General features: G+C 42.8%; 1 protein-coding gene across 4 annotated transcripts in view; it reads left to right on the top strand.

Moving 5' to 3' along the window:
* Window positions 1–521: 521 nt before the first annotated feature.
* Window positions 522–22,372, top strand: part of SPATA6 (spermatogenesis associated 6) — a 63,274-nt gene continuing 41,423 nt past the window's right edge. The window contains exon 1 of one of the 4 annotated variants that reach the window (XM_039384689.1): window positions 522–1,510. In XM_039384689.1, the coding sequence (XP_039240623.1) occupies window positions 1,286–1,510 (225 nt within the window). In that variant the 5' untranslated portion in view covers window positions 522–1,285. Of the gene's footprint in view, window positions 1,511–19,861; window positions 20,098–20,158; window positions 20,306–22,372 lie in introns of those variants that run through there. The other 3 variants (XM_039384690.1, XM_027747159.2, XM_027747161.2) reach the window with 3 other exon arrangements.

The following is a 22,372-nucleotide window of genomic DNA, read 5'->3' as shown; positions in this document are numbered from 1 at the left end:
TGTGTCAGGTCCAAGGTGAGGAAACATCAGGGATTCTGAAAGGTTCAGAGACAAATATGGTTCTAAAACTAGACATTTAATTGGACAGAGCAAAGGCACATGTTTATCTGAGTGCAAGTGGAGGGCTTTTCTTTTGGGGAGACCAGTGCCCCATTGCAATGCCCTCCCTGCCAGTTCCCACTCTCTGCTTGGGGAGCTGCAGGGCCCTCCCTTGGAGCAATAGCAATGTATTTGCCTCCCTTTGTACAGGACTGGGTCATGAATATTAAAATGCTGAAATTAACTTGTTTTCTATGCATTCTGCTCTCCTGACAAGAAAATCCCACTACAAACCCCTGCACAGGCAGCCTAACTGTGCTGAATTGGACCCTCACTGTGAGAGGATTATATATTCTGATTGGGGCTGAGTTTGCAATTATTTTCTGTGCCACACCAAAGACCTTTACTGCAGAGCTGCAAACCAGTTATAGGAACATGAAATGCTTTGACTTCTTCACTAGGGAAACATTAATCCAATCACAGGTTATGTCCATTACAGACTATGGCAATATTGTATACAGGAATTCCCAGGAGAAGGTTCTACAAAAATTGGAATCTCTCTATAACCATGTTATGAGATTTACTGGTGTGGATAAAATGGGCAGAGTTAAAATTACCAGGCTGGCTATCTCTAAAAGACAGGTGAAGTCTGCTGGCTATCATTGCTTCACAATATTACAAATGGAAAAGCCCTGAAGTAATTGAATAACACATCTGCTGAAAAAAACCTTGTGAACTGCTATAACCTAAAGATAGACTGCGAGGAAACAATGTAGGTACAGCACCCAGTTAAAAGGAAAAAGATGCCGTCCTTACCTGGTGCAGGAAGATATCGCAAATGCAGGTACAGATTCTCTCCTTGCCTCCTAGATTATGTGTCTGTATCTGTGTGTCCTCTATATATTGATGTGTGTGTGTTTGTGTCTATCTAACTCTTTCTTTTCACATAAAAATAAGTTAAACCAGGTTCCTCAGCAGCCAGAGGTGCTGGATGGTAACGCAGGGCTCACTGCATTTCCTTTTCTACTGGAGGTTGCTGAAAACATTTCCCATAGCTGGCAAAGGATATGATTTCTGTCCCCTTAAAGTCTCTCTGTCCTTGTGCAGAAAAAAGATTTCAAAGCACTCTGCAAGAGTTGATGAGGGTTTTCTCTGTGCTTTAGTATCTGTATTCAGTGGTCTATAGCCCCAGTTTAATAGCAGAGAGCAATTCCCTGGGTCACTGCAAGTCCAGGACTACAAGAAGATGTGCACTGATGGAGTTGCTGTGGCCAAGGCAGAGTATCTGTGTAAGGCACTGTACCCTGCACACCTCATTCAGAGGGGAGGATGGCCACAGCCTGCCCACTGCCTCCGTATCACCTGCAGGAGCAACCAGGTCGTCTCCAGCCATGAGGAACCAGAATTCCTGGAGCCACACACTCCAGACCCAGCAAAGCTAACCCACCATCGTCTCATCCCTTCTCTGGAGGTAAGTGTGGTGTGGACTGGGCTTTTGTGGTATGAGAGGGGATTTAAGGACAGGTCAGATGCAATACATCCTCCTATAGTTCTGCCTGGGCACGGAGGAGCACCTCTCATTACTCATGTTCCTCCCCATCTGGTAGCTCTGAGCAGAGATCCAAGGGCACCTGACACGGAGTGCACTGCAGCAGCATGGCTGTCAGGGGCTGGTCAATATGGGAAGGTGTGATTTATTTCACATTTCATGCACCTCTCCGTGGCAGACCAGCACACATGGAAGGACAAGAAGTTTTTGAGAGAGTTTGGAGAGGTTTGAATCCTTCTGTGGAAGGAACACAGGGGAGACTGAGATGGGCACAGATGTAAAAGAACTTTGAAATCAGATTCCTTTTTCTTTTTCATTAAGTCCTTCATTTAAGAAGCTCTTTATCACTGAAAATGTTTTAAAGAATCCAACTTTACAAAGTATAATAATGCTGCTTTTCCAGTAAGGCTTGAAATTTACTGTCTGTAAGCAGTGGGAACAGAAACCAGCCAACTCTAACTTAAGCTGCAGTACCAATAGCCTGGGTATAGGAGCAAGTTATCCCATAGGGAGGTGAAGTCTTTCACACAGTCATAAGGGAGTCAATATCCTACTGTGATTCCCATGTTACATGCACAAAATTACACTGAGTATAAAGAGCCCGCTGCTCATTTTGCACATTCAGGTTTGTTACCCCTGATACTTTCAGCCAAAGCAGCCTGAACAAATGCTGAGGATTTGTACTCCCCTCCCTTTGGTGCCAGGTTAAGGTGGGGTATTTTTTGGTGTTGCTCCATGTATGTACCACTAAGATTAATGAGGATTTTTCTATAGCATTTATGGCCCATTTTAAGGCCAGATTAATAAATTTCTAGAGGTGTAATTTTTTTTAGGCCCTGAGCATTATCCATGTTGTGTGATGCCTTTTCCAGAGCCATGCTGCCAGAAACACTAAATCCACTCACTGGTGTTGGTAAGGCTGAAGGCTGAGCACAGCCCTGCAGGGAGACAGCAGGCTCTTGGTGGGGATGTTGTTTTCTGGCAAATTCATGTTGTACTTAGCACTTAATAATTTCTGTGTCCCCTAAGGCAGATTTCTTTTCCCTCTCAGTTGGTCATAGTCCTGTCACACTCCCAAAGAGTCTGAGCAGCTGATCTTGAGTCATGAAGTGGGAAATACAGAGTATGTCTGAGGAGGCTTGACTAAGAAGTAGGAAGAAGAGGGGAGAAAAAAAGGTGAAGAAGCACAACTTAACTTTAGTTCAGGAAGCTGGTTAAAGCATAGAGGTGCTCTTTAGGATGGGAGTCTTGAATCCCCCCACTCTTCTCCCTTTTTAGCGTGGAAGCATGGGTCTAGCAGAGTTTGTGGTTCAGCATTGAGGGGTGGGTGAAAGAAACCTTTGGTCTTTTAGGTGAAGAAGCATTCTGTTATTTGTAATAAAGCCAGGACTTTATCCTGGAAAGCTTGACTGCAACTCTCAGTTCTTCTATGGATCAGATATTGCAAGATTTAGGATAAGGGGAGGAATATTTATTTCTGTGATTCATCTCTACCATCCAAACCCCCGTGACTTCTGCCTCACACTAATGTTGCTTTATATAATTTTTTTTCCATGTGAGGAAACACCCATTTCTCACATGGTGGCCTGAGACTCAAGCAGATGAAGTGAGATGAAGCAGGAGAGAAGTGGGTCACAGAGCCAACAAGGGAAGTGAATGAGACTCCATGGCTGAGCCACAGCAGCCAGCTGAGTGATGGCCATGGGTGCTTGGCTTAATCATCACAGATGCTCCCAAGGCAGTGTTGGCAGAGACTAAACAGTAATTAATAATGGCTGATAAATACCAACATTTCACACCTCTCAACCTTGAAACATGGAAGAAGGATTTTTGCAAAACACTTCCTTTTCTGTCACTCTCACACTTCACGTTCAGTACACCCCATTCCTGAACCTAGATGCTGTTCAGCCACACTGAGACCTCCCAAACTTTTCATCTGAGGATTTCTGCCTGACATGGCTGTAAACATCAGAGTCCCCAGGTCATCAGTTAGTTCTATGCCCATGATACAACTGGGAGATCTGTGAGATAAGAGAGGTTGTGTGGAAAGCAACACAGAGAAGAACCCTAGGAACACCCATGTGGAAACCCAGCCCTGTTCTGAGCTAGGTGCCATGCAGCCTGGGACATGCCAGGTTAAAAGAAGGGCACGTTCTGGGAAGGGGAATATATATTTTGAAATCACCAAGTCATCAGAGTAACTGGTGCTGCCCAGGGTAAATCTGCCTGAATTTTGTTCCAGCCTCCTATTTCAGCATCCAGGTGTCTGCCCTTGCCTGCCCCAAAGCATTTTCTTGTGCCCTTCTGAAGATGGGAGTACTGTGTATTCCTAGAGAGGGGATTAATCAGGGGAGCTAAACACCAGTAATTCCTTGTTACCACCTTCCACAAACAGAACCAAACCCAACAAGAAGAAGGAAGTGGTCCTTGGTGTAACCAACCTTGGTGTAACAGAAAGATGCTTCTGTGTTTTGGATGGTGGTCTGGTGTGTAACCCACAGGGATCATGCACCCGGGCAGGGACAGGGCTGCTCACCGTGAATCGGGAGTGTCCCATCTCATCTGGGCCAGTTAAGGCACCAGAAAATCAGTTCAGTCCCAAACCAAGGCACTGCTGCAGAACAGCAGGAAAGACTCTATCCCCATCTACTTTTAAATCATCAAGCTAATAAGTACCCTGGATGATAAGATGTAATCTTTTAAATGCAGTATGGATTTCTTCCCTGAATTATGCATGATAACATCTTTAGGCAGGAGGGTTTTTTTTCCCCTGAAAGAGCAGTCTTGTGGTGGTGGTGGTGATAATCACTGTTAACAGCTCGACAGGCTGGCCTGGAAAAGGCTCCCTATTGCTTGGCAATCTCTGCTAACTTCCTAGGGGTGTTGGGTCCTAGGATGGTGCCAGAGCATCTCCAGGAGATGTGAGGCTTTTAACCCACTGGTTCAACAACCCGATAGTGGTCTCCAAGCAAAAGTAGGTAAATCTCACGTTGAGAAAGATCAAGAGGAAAAAAAGGGATGAAACTGGGATTTAAAAGGTGATCAGTCAAATTCAGATCACATCTGGTCATGTGCAGCCCCTGTCTGGGCCTCGCTGGTCCCTCAGTGGTGTGTGGGGACCACACGCTGCACAAGAGCCAATGGGCACAAATTAAAACAAATGCATGAAATTCCATCTGAACAGAAGAAAATACTTTTTAACTGTGAGGGTGTTCAGACACTGGAACCGTGTGCCGAGAGGGCCTGTGGAGTCTCCATTCCTGTAGATATTCAAAACCCAACCAGACATAGCCCTAAGCAATCTACTGTAGGTAACTCAGCCTGAGCAGAAGGGATGGATGAGGCGAACTCAAGACCCTTTCCAACATCATCCATTCTGTGAATCTGTTTCCTGTTTTTTATACCTGATTTTGACAATTTTACTGGCCATTTTGCAGAAATTACACCATTTTGCAGTGTAGTAATATCAAAATTTAGCTCTCGTGCAGCATTTTTCCCTCCTTGATCTTCAGTGCTTTTAATGAGGGTTGTAGTTCATCATCCCTGTTTAACAGTTATGGGAACTGTGCCAGTCAGAAACCAAGGGATTTGCTCAAAGACATTCAGGATGGCAGGGGCAGAGGGACCAAATTTCTTAAGTGTCACCTCCCTTTCCTGGACCACTACTGCCACTGTACCACTTGTGCAAGTGGTATTTCAAGAGAGATGCCTGGTGCACGTAGCATCCCGTGACAGCAGAGACCAAAGGTGTTGGATGCAGCACTCTGTTCACAGATGCAGCCCTTGGACTGCAAATCACAGCAAAGGAAAGATGCTTCTGTGTTTTGCCAAGGAGACAGTGGCGCAGGCAGATCTGCTCTGCTGAGCTCAGCTGAACCAGGCAAGCTGGTGCTTTAATGGAGGCGTATTCACAGCTGGTAAAAACAGTCTTTACCCACCAGTACTTCGAGCTACAGGTCAGGTTTCTGTGTATCACATGATATTTTTTTCCCCCAGTGTTCTGGCCTCAGATTTGGCCAAGTTGCAACACATACCAACAAAAACATTCTTTCTTAATAGTACAATTATTACAAATGCTTAGAGACTGATGTTTCTAATATAATAAAAATTCCTTAGCTAAAGCTGATATTGCTGTGATTTTGCATCTCAATTGATCTATTGACAAGCACACCTTTTTAAAAAAGAAATATTCTTATTTTTCTCATACATATTGAAAGCCAGCTAGAAGAGCAGATGTGCGTGCATGTCTACAGACATAGAAGCACAGAGTCCCCCCTTTAAGTACTTGCTTAAATCCCAGGTCCTAACAAATAGGAATGATCTTCTTGTTACTCATTTGGTGAGCTGAAAAAATATGTGGACTGTGTATGGAGTAGAAGAAACGGGCAATGGCCATTTATGGCCATGTATTCTTTATTTCTTTATTTCCTATTTATGGGTGATACTATGGGCTGAATTCTAATCAGCTCTCACTATGGAGGGTTTTCATGTTTCTGCTTTCAGCAGTTAACACTTTTAGAGATATCTGAAATTAAATTAACAGAATAGCTATAGATTGGGATCACACTCTGGTCTTAGCAATGACTTTGCTTATTGCCTTTGGAGAAGGAACAAAATATTGTCTCATGAGTGTGGGCTCCTGGGAAGTTAAGTTGGAAACCAGGGCAGTTGATAACACCACATAACAGTCAGTAGAACAGTGATCAACTACAATCAGTTCTGAACCCAGATTTGCACTCTCTCTGTCTAACAGTTATTAAAACTAATGCAAAACATGGAACAAAATGCTACGACTGGCATGCAGGGAACATTCCTATCTGGAGGTGCTTTACAGCTGTTCAAGTGCAATAGAGGTAAGCAAGTGAAAAGGGAAGCTCAGTCCTGTGCCCAAATGAGTCAGTGATTTCTCCCATATCAGGAATGTCTACAAATGAACATGGAGGTTTAATGTTCTCTGAACATGTTACCTGGGAGACAAAACTGGCTTTTCTTAATGGTCAGAACTGGAAACTACCCCTGCCTGGAGAGGGAATGCTGCCTTCCCTGGCCTTTGATTCTGGTGCAGTTCTAACTTGAAAAATTGGCAGAGCAACCGCTGTAAGATTTCATGTAGAGTTCAGAAAGGCTCGGGATTATTGCAGGAATGGTTCTTCCACTCTTTCTTGTTTTTTAACTTAAATATGCAGAACATCAGAACGCTCTTCAGCAGAGGCACAATCTTCACTCCTTTGTTCAAGGAGCGGAGAGAATAATTAACAGAATCCTTACCTCTTCTCCTTGAATGATGCTCAGTTTGACCTTTCCAGCACTACAGTGGTATTAAGATAAGAATCATGTACTGTACCCTGACCTCAGTTACACCACGGTATGTCTGAATTTGGAGTCAGTCCACTAAAGTAATTAGAATTGACTGGAACTAAGACCAGTGCGCACAGTATTTGATATTTCTGGCATTTATGTTCAATATACTTATATTCAGTTGGCAGGATCCATTACATCACCCCACACCTGCCCTGCACGTGCCGGACACAATGTGTTTATTACACGTGGCACTAATCGCACAGCAGGCGATTAAATTGGAGAGCGCTTTAAAAGTCAAATAGGCCTTTTACATCACATAATTTGGGATGGGGGCCAGATTGCTCTGGGTGATTTAGATACCTAACTCAATCAATGAGCATGAGACACCGAAAATGCCTTTGGGAAAAAAACCTGCAGTCCCTAATCTTTAAATTTCATCTTTAATTTTGGAGTGAAATTGGTGCTTAGAAAATATATCTCAGGGAGGGCAGGGAAAAAAGAGTCCAGTGAGCAAAACTGAAATCTCGCTGAGCCAGGGACTGTCATCAGCCAAAGAGGAGATGGGAAATTAGCACACGGCTCAGGCTGGCTCATTCACAGGAATACATTGACAAAATCCATTCAGGGAGATGACGCCATCCTGCCCCTAAAAACCTACAGTCCTTTAAAATGAGGGCCCTGGGTGACAGATACTTTTCCAGGCATTAAGTCCCTGGCCGGCCAACCAAAGTACAAGATCAAGAAAATAAATTTGAAGGAGTTACTTTATTACAGATAGCACTGCCTTTTCCAGATAGCCACGCTTCAGTTAAACCCACTGAACCAAACGCCACGTTGCAATTCAGTCGGGAAAAGCAGCTTGGCCTAAGAAATGATACAGGGCAAGCAAAATTAATAATTTTGAGATGTATCATTGTAGGAAAAATATGAGGAAATTTTTTATCTTCTTTTTATTGGGACTCTTGAGATCTCCTTTTGGGCTACTATTTAAGGCCCAATTTTGTTCGTGCTGTTTGGATCCAGTTTTCATAGCCTAGCATAAAAACAGGCCTCTGAAAAGAAAGCAGCATTACATTCTGCCCATACACAGTAGACCAAGTGGAGAAGAGCCACTTCATCTGTGGGTGTTACTCAACAATGGGAAGAATTTAAGTGATTTTCATGAAATGAGAATTTAGTCCACAAAGGGGCTTGGGGACATGGAGACTTGAAAGATTTGGAGGTGAAAGATTTGGAGGCAAAATAATAGAGCTTTGCTTCAAAGTCAGCTTGAGACTGCAGAAAACCACTCTGAAATTGCCCACTGGCTTCAGGTTAGCCCTGTGTTGGGAAGGGGATACTTCAGCTGTTTTTCTGGGCCTACTGACAGATCTCAGCCTTCAGAGCTGCCTGTATTCAGCACTTGAGGTAAGTTGTGTCAAATAAGATGGGATTTACAGAGGAAGAAGTGCTGTTCAAGTGCTGTGATGGAGGTAATAAATAGTTTCCCCCTGGACGCACAAATACTTTTAGGATTTCTTACTCACTTGACCAGTTTGAGAAGAGAACATTGCTCATTTGGGCACATCTGTCTGAGAGTTTGCGCAAAACACACACGTGTGTGCATGGGCAGTCTGGGGTTAACATAAGATTTCTGTCCATTTCCAAGCACAATCAGTTTGTCCTCTGCTACCTAGAAAATGTGAACAGTGTGGAAATTAAGATCTACTCCTCCTGAGCAATAACTTAGCTCTTTTATGTAACATGCAGTAATGAAGATTATTAAAGCTGCCTACACAATTTCCAAGTCCAATTCTTTTTCATTTTACCAGGAATTAAACTTTCAGATCCCATGTGGCTTTAAAATCTCAGTTTGTAGGTCAAAAGCATCACAGAGATTTGTAACAACTTCCTCCTTGCCACAGGCTTTGTCCACAGACAGACACAGGTCAATGGAGCCGGACTCAAACAAGGGATGCAGGACAGTGACCAACACTTTGCCCCTTCCAAGCCCTGTGATCACAGCACAATGGATGTGGGAACCACAGCAGAGGATCCAGCTGGCAGAATGTGCACAGGCCAGTCTTAATGCATGAAAGCTTCATCCAGTTCTTGTTTCCTTGTGTTACCATATTAGAGCAGTTACCTACTCCCCTCCTCTTCCCCCTCCTCCCCTCCCCTCCTCATGTTTATCTATATCAACATTCAAAGACATCAAAACTAGTTAAGAATAGACTAAAATTTGGGCTAGAATCCAAGCCAACAGGTCAACAAAGACACAAATCAAGATGGCAGCATCGTGGCCCGTGCCCACGTCAACTGAAAATAAGTCAGAGAAGGGATTGTGCCTTCAATCTGCTGAGTATTGTGCTCCATCAGGCCTCTGCAAGTCACAGCAGTAAGTGTGGTCCCCAAACCCCAACAGTTTAGAAGAGAATGCTACTCCCAGGGTGTCTTTTTGGAAGCAGCAAAGTTGCAGCTTTAGACTGATGTTCTTTTTTTATTTTGTGATCATAGCTAATTAAAAAAAAATTAATAGAAACATAGACAGATCCAAAAGTTTATTAGAAAAGAAACATTGTAGTTTAATTATTCCACTATGTTGTGTATGACACAAAGCCCACTGAAATCTGAATACTTGATGATCTCTGGAATTTGACTAAGAGCTCTTCAGCCTTAGGGAGAAACTTGACAATTACTAATCTACATATGCTGACAATATCAGGGTCCCCATGAGGGTCTTTAATTGCTCTGTAAACTTCAAACTGGAGTGTTCTTCAGTAGGACAAAACAAGATGCTGCATTCAAGCTAAAGAGTGGTAGTTGACATGTTTATTAAATACCCCCAGGCCCCAAAGGATGGCAGGGTTGAAGGTTCTCTGGGTAGAAGAAGTTATAAATGCAGCATCAGACTTACTCAAGACAGAACAATTATTCATGAACGCTCAGGTATAGCTATGGCATGATGGATCCAGGAAAACTTTCTGCTAAAGCATTTCTACAATTCAAAGCTGCATTTCTATTCTCTTGCTTCCACAGCCCTTTTTGCCACATATTCTTGAGCTTTGTGACTGTGCACACAAAATGTCTGCATGATGTGAATGGAAGTAGATGGTAGGTTTTATAAGGTGCTGACCTGAGTTTTTTCAAAAGCAAAATGTGTGATGTTTGCTTTACTGTTGTTTAATTGGAGGCAGTGAGTTTTGTCCATGTATCTGGCAGGAGAGGGGCTTTTGTCCTCCAAAATACCTTCAATACAGGACCTGAATATATGCCAGCAATTTTAGTAGGTCCGGCTCAAATTGCAGCTGCAGGAAAATGGATTGTTTCATAGAAGAAGTGATAGTTTCCTATTCTTTCCCTTTAATTTACAGTTTGACACAAGCCCACACTTCAGTGATGAAGGTTATGTGTATGTTATGGCCAGTACAGGTTATTCTGACTTACTCTCCTGCTGTTGTAATGACTTGATGGTGTTGACTTTGATGTTTACCTTGTACATCATCAACATAATCACCAAGCAAATTCTGATTGCTTCATTTCTCATCTTATTTTTACTTCAGGAATGTGTAGAGTTATCCTCCCACTGCTGGGAGGGTTCGTTACCTTTGCTGAACTGGCCACAGCTCATGGAGAAGGAAATAACATTAACCCTTCCAGAAGCCTTCTAATACAGCAGCATTTGTCTTGGGAAGGGGTTTTACAAAGTGTTTTGTCATTTTTGGGGAGCAGAAGGAATAGACAGAGCTTGGATCACACCCCAATGGGATGTGCAGCACTCACCAGGAGAACACCTTGCCTTGCAATGAAGTTGATCAGGAAATAATTGGATGGAATAAATCTGGAAACTCTCAGTGCCAGCTTCATTCTGGGCTCTAACAACACAATCCAAACCTTTGAATTTGGGACAGGAAAGTGTTATCGGCGCAACACGTTAAACAACCTTAACTCCAGTGAGCAATGGCACCAGTATAACACTTGTTTATTAGCAAAATGCATCTGATCTCAAAGGCCTGCATGACAAGTTCATTGCATATCAATTTAATTAGCTGATTTACATTTAATTTACATTTCAATTAATGTCTTTAGCAACAAAACGTTGCCTTAATAGGGTAATTGCCTATTAGGCAATATGTAAAAGAATAAATAGTTGCATTCTGAGGAAGAATTCCTATTTTCAATTTTTTATTACCATAAATAACCGAAATAATTATTGCTCTTAAGGGGCCATGTCCCAGTTCCCTTCTGGGCCTAATTATAAAGACTTAGTACCTCATTAAGCAAAATGGTTTCGGAGTCACAGAAAAGCATTACTCTAATCGTGACTCATTAGTTTCAACAAAAGAGGGGAAAACTGCAAAAGTCGGCACATTTTGCCATATTATTCTTGTGGTTCATAAGCAGCGGCACATTTGAGAAGTGGCTGTTACAGCTGTGTAGGCGTTTCTGTCACAAAGCCCTATTTTCAGAGGGTAGTTTTTTTGTGTAGCTTTAGTCATTAAAAGAGAGTTACATCCGACTAGAAAAACTGGCACGTGCATGGAGCAAGAAACTCGAGCAAACTTTTGGGTTTCTGTTCCCTGAGAGCTCATCTTTTCCCCTGGTCGCCACACACAGGGTGGCTTGGTTTGAGGTTGTAATGTAGGATTCATCGTCTACCATGCCAGACTTGCTTTCATCACCATAATATATCCCAGTGCATCGAAAATGGACATGACTTTTAGGTTTTTGTTTGAATTCAATGGTGTTTTATCACCTTGTCACTAGAGAGCAAAAATTGACTTCATGCTTGGGTGTGACCAGGCTGTGACTTTAGGACCCTTAGAGTTGGATCCAAAGTACTGTGGCAATGTGATGTAAAGCACTGATCTCATATATGCTCATTCTGCTGTTTTAAATTTGATCAAAAAAAACATGGAAGGTTTGTCATGGTGCTGGCAGCTTTTGTGCTACATTAGGCATGGACTGACTCTCTGTGCTAGTCTAATGTTACACTGGATCCAGCATCCTCTATCCTTTGGCAGCCAGTGCAAAGCCAACGTTAAGGCACTAAGCTGGCACAAACTCCATGTCAGGAGCTCTGGCTGGTTTGATGTACATGTCTGTGCTTTGTCTGGATGAAGTTTGTTCTGCTGGTGATTCAGTGGTGCAGAGATCCAGAACTGATGGTTGGAACTAAGACACTGACTGCAGTTGCTTAAAATTATGTCAGGTGAGGAAATAAAGAGGGACTAGATAAGATTTTGTTTAGCAAATAATAAATTAATAATACTCTAAGAATACATAGAGCTTTTAAAAAGTAAATATTTAACTAGTGAGAAAACAACCTTCTCACATAGCATTAGTTTCCTCATTAAGCTTTAAGGATGATTCATATGTAAAAGAAACACAAACACAGAGGTAGTCTTTCTTAGATTGCAGATAAAACCAAAGCCAGAAATAGGATTGTTAATTATACCATCGTACAGCCTCTAAGAACAGATAATCGGTGGAGTTTCTCTTTTTCCTCTTTTTTTTTACCTTCTCTCTTTTTTTTTTTTTTTAGTGAGTAAGTGTTACTGTCCTCATTTTACAGGTAGTTAAATAGGCAGCCTAGAAATATTAAGGGATATTTCATATCTCAGAGCTTTAAGGAGAACACCTTCTCTCACAGTCCAGCCATCCTACTCTAATGTTTATTAAATTCAATGATGGTTTTAGTGGATTTTGGAACTCACCTTTACCCCCAACATCTTCAGACAACTCATGACTGTAATGCGAACACTGTCCCACACTGTGCCAGCTTCTTACTTGGTATGACTTATCCAACTTTGGAGGCAATTCTCCTGCACTATGTGCTTGTGCAAATTTATTGCCAGAGACTGGGCAAGTTCTAGTTCCTTAGTGCTTAATTTTCCTCTAACAAGGTGCTGTATGTATATCCCATTAGGACAGTGAAAAAGAAATCAGGTAGGAGTCCCTTTCTTATCATACTAAATGCACTCTTTCACTGGGATAAGGAAAATAGTGCTGGAGAGAGAGAGAGAGAAAAGATTCCACTTCCAAAAAATGTCTTATTACCTTCAGAAGTAGAAGTTAATTGCTCAGGACTCAGATGTATCTTCTGGTATTCTGCATTTTATTTCTGCTCCTACACTTGATGGATCTGGAATTCTCTTTCGAGCTGCTAACTCAAAAGCTCATTTAAAACCTTTCCTACTTTCCCATGTCTCTGATTAACACTAATCCACTCTATCCTTTCTTTTCCTACAGCTTCTTATGCTCACTCCTTGCTGCAGCCTGCAAGAATTCTAATTGGCATCTGCTCTTCATTTTGGGTTTCCATTTTTTTTTCTTTCTTCCCGCTCCATTTTCTCTCTGTTGCTATCTGGGCTGCTCTATACCATCCTGTTATACTTTCTAGCCCAGATCTGCCTAGCACTGTAAAGGATTTGATGATTTTCTATAGGAAAGACTCTATTAATAGCCACAATCCTGCCCCTTTACAAATCTTCTTACAATGAAAAAAAAAATGTTCTGCCCTCTAAAGTGAATCATTGAAAACCAAAAGTTCTTGTCATTTAAAAAAAAAAAAAAGAATCCCTGTATGTTCCTGATGGATTGGAGAAATTTTAAAGGAGCAATGTTATAATTTATGGAGAATTTGAGTATAGATCTCAGGGCTCCCTGTTAGAAACTGTAACTTCATTTATTAAAGAAAGCATTTCAGTTCTCTAATACAAAAAGTTAAAATTTATAACAGGAAAACAAGCCAGCCAGAAAGTCCTTGAGGTTCTCTAGTGACTTCACTGCAGTCAATCAAAATAATAGTGAAGATGCTCAAACACTGACACTTTAATGGGCAGAGGGACAAAATTCCTGACACACTGCAGAGGCTTTTGAAAAACAAGGGACTAGATGCCATCTGAGCTGGATGAGGCCAACAGAAGCCACAGTCTAGGACTCTTATCTGGATGTGATGGATTTTGAGCTTTAACTGCCATTTCAGGTGGCCTATGCCAAAACTGTGATTTCTCAGTCCCTATCCAGCTGCTGCCTCATCCTGGCTGCCCAAAGGTGAAGCTGTTCCCCTGCAGACTCTGCTGCACACAGAAGCAGCTCAGTTAAGACAACTCTGTCAAGCTCTGAGCCGCGTTGGGCCTTTGCTCTCCGGGCCTCAGAAGCCAACACTCCCTGCTGCCCTCCCAGCACCTCCTTTGGCAATGCCAGCTGCTGCAGTGCCCAAGCTCCAAGGCAAACTGTTCAGAGCCCTCTCCTCTGTTCTCTGCTCAGTAAGCAGTGCTTTACCATTATTTTTCAACATGCTTTACAGAGTCACAATGTTCACTGACAGAGCGTACTGTTAGACCGTCAGGTCAGCCTCCTGTACATCATGGACCATTAAATACCGTTGTCACTCTTATTGTTTGACTAAAATATGTTTTGTTTTGACAAAAACATTTCTTTAGTGAGCTCCTCATTTTCTTTTGGTATTGTCAGAAAATGGAGAACTCACTTTCCCTTTGATAGCCTGTTCCAGTGGTTACTCCTTTTCTCTGTTATAATATAATGCCAAATATCTGATTCAATTTTTTATAGCTTCAGCTTCCAGCCACTGCTTCTGGCTATGCCTTTCCCAGTTAAATTAAAGATCCATATAGTATCCTGCATTTTGGAACACAAACATTATCTTCTGTAATCAAGCCACAGATTCTGGCTTTCTGAGCAGGCCATTGTGCTCTTGCTGCTGCAGCCAGAGCCATTGTGGCTGACTTTCCAACAGCAGAGGTTCTCCAATGCAGAATATGGGTGCACTTCTGTACACTTCCAAGCCAGCTGCTCTGAACTACTGCAGGACAAGAGTTATTTTTTCTGGGATGGCAAAAGAATAGACAAAAATAGTTGGTAATTTTTGCTTCCTCCATGACCATCGTCTTGAGTTGCTTTGCCAAGCCAACAATATTCTTTTCTTTGCTTTTTAAATACAAAGCTGTACATACATAAGGAATAAAAAGCTCTAATTTATTCTGTGAAAGTGTTCATCAAATGAGAGACAGGACTCTGGGAAAAGATTAAGAGCTTACATTTTTCATTTGACTTATTTCACATAAAATTTCATAGAGGATAAAATGATGGGAGGCAAAGAAGCAATGATATTTCTGTTTTATCTCTTTCTAAGGACCATAAATCTTTCTGAAGTATCATTAATTATAGCAGCGCCATTCACAACGCTATTGTTAAGGGTCTATCAGCAGTCCCATTATAAAGCCCTATTTTCAGAGGTTTATAACTTGGTTAGAAGAATTTTGTTTCAGGCAAAAACTTTGCTAGGGCAATGTCTCCATCTAAGACAATTTATTTTAAATGTAAAGCACCAAGGAAAACGTTACCTCTTTTGAACCGAGTAAGGGAGAGCCTTGGAACATTCTAGGGGTAGGGGTACAAAGCTAATGCTGTCTTGGCTGATTGAATCTGTGCCATTTCTGAATTCATAAGACTTTATTTATGGAAGTTATCTCTTAGATGAATTTAGATTATTCCTTTACAACACAGGTTTCCAATTACTACAACTGAATTCAAGATCTGGAATATTCCTCTAGTGGCTGTAATCAAATCAGGTTTGATTTCTTTAGCTACAGCCAGTCAAGAAAGAATTTAGCAGACCTGGAAAACAGCTTACATGTTATGAAAACTTCCATGTCTTTAGATAGCCTGCTTATTTTTTTGTTGCAGGCATGATATACATCAAGAATGAGCAAAGCTAATGGTAACATCCACCAAAGCGAGTATTGACTTAGCAGCAATATGGAGGAATTGCTCTGCAGTGGCTGAGTCATGGTGAAATATTAGAGAGGCCCTGAGTGTTTTCAGATATGTAATGAAAATGCTCTTCAACAGGCACTAGTGAGACTGGGAGGGCACAGGGAAGAAAGGTCACTGCCTTGCCTATGTAACAACATGAGCAGGTGCCCTATTGCCTGTAGCAACCTGTAGATTCATCAAGGAAGCCAAGAGCTCTGCCCAGTTGTGTCTTTGCACTTCAAGAAAGAGCAAGATGCTCAATAAGACAGGATCGACAAAATCATTGTGGCCTTTTTCTAAAGCAATAGATATTAATGAATGCTAACTTCTGGGCAACTTTTTTTCCTGCTTTAAAGTAGAAAGATTAGATGAAAATGTATTTTGTGAAGAGTGTGCTGACACCCTCAGGTAATCTCCATCCTCTGTCTTCATCAATAATCTAACACACTACCTCCCCATTACATTACTGTCTGCAGTAATGCAATTCACTTCAGTCCCCTTAGATCCTATTAGAATCTCTCACATTACAAAATTCTTCCAGCTCTGCTCTATAGTGCTCTGGCATTGTTGAGTCTAAACTTCTGCTGGCTGTTTTCCTTGACTACCATTCTTTGCACAGGGAATGACTTTTGTGAATTGCACATTTAACCTAGCAGCGAGTCAGAAGATCAAAATAAGTAACACATGTGGGTGTCGTCCGGTGGGGTCCCCAAAGCACTGCAATTCTGCTTTGAACACTGTTGAATGTATCTTGTGGTAACGAGTTCCACTATCTAAAGTACTTTCTTCTATCAGTCTTGATTGTGTTGTCTTTTAATTTCGTTGCCTGTGTCCTTTGAAAGGATAAATAGGCATGGGCAAACAGAAGTACCCATTTCTACATGTCATTCAATCCCTTATGTACCTCCTTTGTATTACATCTTATTTTTCTACTCTCCAAAGTAAAATGTCCTAATGTTTTGTTTGTTTGCCTTTTTAACGTGGAAACCTTACCATATCTCATAATTTATTGCTGTTATTTGAGCAGATGTCTTCTTGGAATTCTCCACAGTTATTAATGACAAGTCAATCGTGCTTGGTGATGATATCTAAATAATGGTCTCGATGTGCACTAAGACAGACATCTCCTCTAACTGCTTGGTCAACATCAGGGGCTTAAAGTAGGCCGAAATGGATCTCTGACAACACTCCTAAGAACTGCAGTAGAGGGTGGAAAAATGTGGAAAGCTCCTTTATTTCCTTCATTCTGATTGCCAGAATGATTGTGCAATACCACTTTGCACCCAGCGTAATGCTTCCTAAGTTTAAGGAAAAAACGTTCCTGGCTTCTTAGCTTAAAGTGAGCCTCTGACAAAACTGGTGATGTTAGACCTGCTCTCTGATCTCCAGCCTTATCTGATCCAATGCTGTCTAATCCCCAGTATTTTTTAGATTTTGAATTGTGGAATACCCACTGTTTGCAAACTTGACTCTTCCTGTTTTTCCCACTTTACTTATTTTGTAACATATTTCAGTGCACTGAAGCCTGACCATCATGAGCCCTGCAACAATATAGTATAAATCTTATGAGAATTATCTTAAACCAGTGCATCATCACTCTTCTGACAGTTACTCCTAGTTTGTAATAGTAGAAATAAGAGCAAAATTGAACATTTTTGTGACATCACAGTTCTTCCATAGCAGCCATGTTGGAGGGCCCAGAGGACAGGAAAAGATGTTGCTTATAATTGCAGGAGATTACAAAAAAAAATTAACACAATGCAGAACTGTCATTCGAGCTCTTTAATACACAGGACTAAGTATAAGTAGCGTTACAAGAAGATTTACTGCTGTAAAAGCAAAGGAATTCATGTGCTATCACAGCAGGGGAACTTTACCACAGTTAAAACCTCAGGTCTATTACACTAGCATGCACCTTTTTTGCTGCTTTGGCTATCAGTTTTCCTTATTGGGAATGGATTTTAACTGAAAGTCAGGGTTTTCCCTCATTGTCCCCCAGATTCCTGCGTTATTGTTCCTGCAGTGCAAATGTAAGCCTAAAACATGAATTTAACAAAAACAAGAAGATCCAGATGGGTCTCGCAGTGCTGCAGAAAGGGCTGGACAGGAAAACACTGCAGTAGCTGCCTTTCTTCCCAAGGCCCAGAGAGGTGAAGTAGCAGAAACTCTGCAGACCAGAGGGTTTACCAGGGAAAAGCACTGAAATTCATCACTGCCTTATCACTTCAGAGAAGCTTTTTGTCCTGCCTCATGCTCCTTTTTCAAGGGCTATAAAGTACTTCTGTTCCAGGGCACTGCACATAGATATTAAATTCTCATCACAAATGTGATGCCATTTTTGATTTCAGCATTTATCTATCTTCTGTTCTTATATGGCCACACTTACCATAATATCTCATACTTCACAATCTTTAACACATTATTTATCCCTCCAAAAAGCATGTATATGAAAGGTAGCTGAAAATAAGCAATAAACCATTTTAATACTGCTACCATCTGAGGCTATGGATCTGTGAGAATTTTCTTCTCATTAACTCTGGAGTGCTATTCATAACCTTGAGACTGATAATGCCTAGAAAATGATTTTATCCAAGTGTCAACTCCTCCTTAATATATGTACTAGAAGTCTACAGTTCAAAAATGAGGCTTTTCCAGGCCTTAAATACAAAATCCTTTGCTCAGACAAAAAAACCCAAAACCACATAAAACCCAAAACCAATCAAAAAAAACCAAACCCTCACAGCTGTTACAGAAGTCACATTACTGAAACCAAGGCCTGCATTTCCAGTAATTTATTTACTGTAAAAGTCTGATATCAAGTATTAGCAGTGATATTTAGTCTATCTATAGATTTCATTTTTGTCTGCTCTGGCATATTATGTTCTTTGCAGTTTCCTTAAATAAAAAAAAAATAAAAGAAATCAAAACATTTTGAGAATGCTGTTTCTTTCCAGATCACTTAGCATGATTTTTCTTTGAAATTGTAAAATTAAAATAAAGAAAGCTGAAGGACACATTTGAGCCACTGGTCTCTTTTGGAGGCAATTAAAATTTCCTGCTCTACAACTGTACTTGTGAATTTGGAAAGAATATTTAAAGGCTTAAATCCCTTCACAGTCTGAGGCTGAAATGACTTGCAGTTGCCAAGACATAAAGTCAGACTATTTTGGTGTTGTACGTGATTGTAAATACTCTGAAAACAACTTAGCAGCAAAGACACTGGGGAATATCTTTGATATGATCAAAATGGTGATCAAGATCAGTGGCATAAATTTTAATTTTTTGCAGTAATGAAAGCAGAAAGATGAGCATGGACAGACAGTTTCAGATATGAGCGTGCAGACAAGTCTCTGAACATGGGACCAGTCAGAATATACCACGTGCACCATGTCTCACCCACAGAGGACATTAAAACAGGATACTCGAGTCAAAAGGGCCCAGATTCCTAAAACAGGATGCAGGTGAATTGTGTTACAAGAAGAAAAAATAATAATAAAAAAAAAGAAATAAAAAAGAAATAAAGAAAACGTGACAACGTGGCAATTTAGTGCTTTTTAGCTATTCAGCCCTAGAGCTGTACAAAACTTGGTTGTGACCCCTTTGTTGATGGGAAGGCTCTCTTGTCTCCTTTCTGCAGGAGGCCCAAGAAGCTGGATGGATCTGACACATCCCGAGCTTCACACTCCTCCTGGATGCCCCACGGCAGCGCCGTCCTCGTCTGTGACCTGTCTGGTGCCCTGCCCCACGCTGGATGCTTCAGCTTTCACACCAGCTCTCCATCACCCAACACAGCACCCATCACTGTCACTGCCTGGCCCTTCAGAAGGCAGAGAAACTGGAAATTATATTTTATCTATTATTTATGCTTTCGATACACCCCAGCAGTTCCCCATCAGCACCACAGTCCCTGCGGACAGTGCCAGCACGGGCCCGCCCGCGAGGGGAAGGGATGGAGCAGGCAGGAGCACCCGAGGAGATTGTGGGATGAGTAGGGAAGAGGGACAGGATTAGCGACAGGACGGGAGGATATACTCTTAAATTGCACAAGGGGAGGTTTAGATTGGACATTCGGAGAAATTTCTTCACAGAAAAGGTGATTAAACATCGGAATGGGCTGCCCAGGGAGGTGGGGGAATCACTCTCCCAGGAGGTGTTTAAGGAAAGACTGGACGTGGCACTGAGTGCCATGGTCTGGTTGACATGGTGGTGCTCGGTCATAGGTTGGACTCGGAGAATTCAAAGAGGTCTTTTCCAAACAAACTGATTCCGTGATTCTGCGAGGGCAGGAGGCCCTGCCTGTGTACCGAGGGGGCTACACGGCTGGGAGGGGACGGGGACAGGACGGAGCCCGGCACTGCGGGCAGGGTGTCTGCAGAGGCGCCTGCCCCGCCGCGCCCGGCATGGCGGAAGCGATGGCGGCGGCGAGGGGCGGTGCGGGAAGGAGGGAGGTGCGGGAAGGAGGCGAAGCCGCCCCGGGGGAGGGCGGAGCGGGATCCGGGCGCAGGGCGGAGCGGTGCCCGCGGGCCGGACGCGCCCCGGTTGCCGTGACAACGGCGTCGGCTGAGCCCCAGCGGCCCGGGCCCGGCGGGCCCCGCCGCCCGCCCGCCCATGCCGCGGAAAGCGCTGCGGTGTGTCCTGCAGCTGGAGCTGCGCTCGGTGAGTGCCTGGGCCGCGCCCCCGCCGCCCTCGGCCGGGCTCGGCGGGAGGACAAGCCGCGCTTTGCTCTTCCGGCGCCGCTTCCCGCCCCGCTTTCCTGTCCCGGCTGCCGCCCCGCTCTGCCGGCCCGAGGGGGCTTAAGGGAGGCTGTTCCGGGCCGTGCTGGCGAGCGGGGGCCGCCCTCCGTGTGTCACTGCAGCCCTTCGGTGTGTGCATCCCCCGACAGCCGGCCCCTGTGCCCCCCCCGGTGTTGGCAGCGGCCGTGCCCCCTCCACAGTTCTCATTTTCTTGTGGAAAAGTTGGGTTTTTTTAAGAGACGCTCATACGTGGGAAGCTGGGCGGTGAGGGAAAAGCACGCTTGAAAAAAAACGGAGCAAAAGAAATCCCAGGAAGGAGCATTTGTGCTTTGAAGTGCACCCCTGCGAGGGGCAGCATGTGGCACTGGGCAGCTCTGGGTGTTACACGGAGGGGGTCAGGTCGGTAGGTGTGAAAGTGGAAGGTTTTCACGTTAATCTTATTAGGACTGTGCCTTCTGCACTTTGCAAAGTTTTCTGCTGATATCCGGGTTGGGAGTACAAAATAAGAAGCTCTCATTCTGATAACTTTTAAGAAGTGTGGTACGCTGTTACCCTGGAGTTGATGGCTTCGTGCGCCCTGGTCACTGTAATCCAGAGGTTTGGCTTCCTCACGGGACAAGTGCTGCCAGAATATTGCTGCTGAGAGGAAAACCCAAGGTTCCATCCACAAAATTCAAATGCAGGCCCAGGAAGTATATGCTGGGAACTTGACCAGGGGGTTCCTGGTTGCTTAGCTGCCTTTTGTTCCCAAACTTGAGTGGCTGCTCTGGAGCTGAGCTGTGGTTTCCACTCATGGATAGTGAGAGTGTCACTCTCATGGTGTTGTTCTGCTGTCTCAACAGCTGACGTTTGTCTCCATAATGCCAAGGTCTGCTTGACTCCTGGAGAGGACCAGATGTGCTTTCCTTTTCTGTTCCTACTGCTCTGAACTATTTTTGTGCCAGGATAGAGTACAGGGGAGACATTTCCCCAGGGTCAGGCTTCTTGACTTGTGGGGTGTTTGTTATTCACCCTGCTCTCAAGGCTGCAAATAAGGGTGGAAAGGGACTACTCTTACACAAATGTCAACACTGGCCCTTCACTTAAATAATTTTTAGTCTTCCATGGTTGCTCTCAGTGTATTCTTTGGGCAGCAATTCTTTCATTTCCCAACAGCTAAGTAGACCTGGTTCTTTTGGTAGTATTTTGTGGGATGGACTCACCAGTCTTCTCACCATCTTAGGGGTGGGAACTACTCTTCCACTTTGAATTTGCATAGATCAGGATCAGAATGGAAGTCTGCATTCCAAATGGGGTCTTGCTGTTGCCTTAGGTGAAGTAGGGAAAAAAAGTTCAAGATTCATTGTATATGCCTTAATATTAGTCAGGGTCATTAAAAATGTTAAAAGACATGAATCCGAGTACATAGAGAGGAATTTTTAATAGTAACCTCAGCTTGATGCCTCCCAGTTTTTGCACATTATTGATGCTGTCCTTTGACCGGTTCTGTACCACCTTTGATACTAAGTCCTATCTTTTGCATCATAAGTAATAATTTCTCATGTGGCATTAGATGATATCCTCTATTCAGAAACTAGACTTTTAAGAAAATGTAGGGTTTTGCTTGATTGATCTGTTTTTATGGAAAGTGCGCTGCTTGGCTTTCTTCTAGTTATGTCTTTATTTTTCCTCCATGTCTTTATTTTTTACTTTTGCACATTTAAATACTCTGGTTGATGGGGTTATAATCTTTCAGATCTCTCTGCCTCATGTGGGCCTTGAGTTTATTATTTTTCAGCAGATGGTACCACCACTGTTTTTATTACATAGGTTTCAGTTATGTATAGATCCTGGAAATAAAATAACATTCTTTCACAACCTGGGCTGAATATGATTCTGCATCTCTGTGGCTTCTGGGCCAGGCCTAGTACGTAGTGGGTGACTTCCGTTTTCATCGTTTAATTCTTTAAGTTTTCTTTTTGCTCCTGTGTTAAATATCATTAAAACCAAG

Source organism: Pipra filicauda, unplaced genomic scaffold (genome assembly GCF_003945595.2).
Source record: "Pipra filicauda isolate LSUMZ 115617 unplaced genomic scaffold, ASM394559v2 scaffold36_size6622888_pilon, whole genome shotgun sequence".
NCBI lineage: Eukaryota > Metazoa > Chordata > Aves > Passeriformes > Pipridae > Pipra > Pipra filicauda.
Note: the sequence above shows the minus strand (reverse complement) of the source record. Positions and strands in the feature narration are given on the sequence as shown.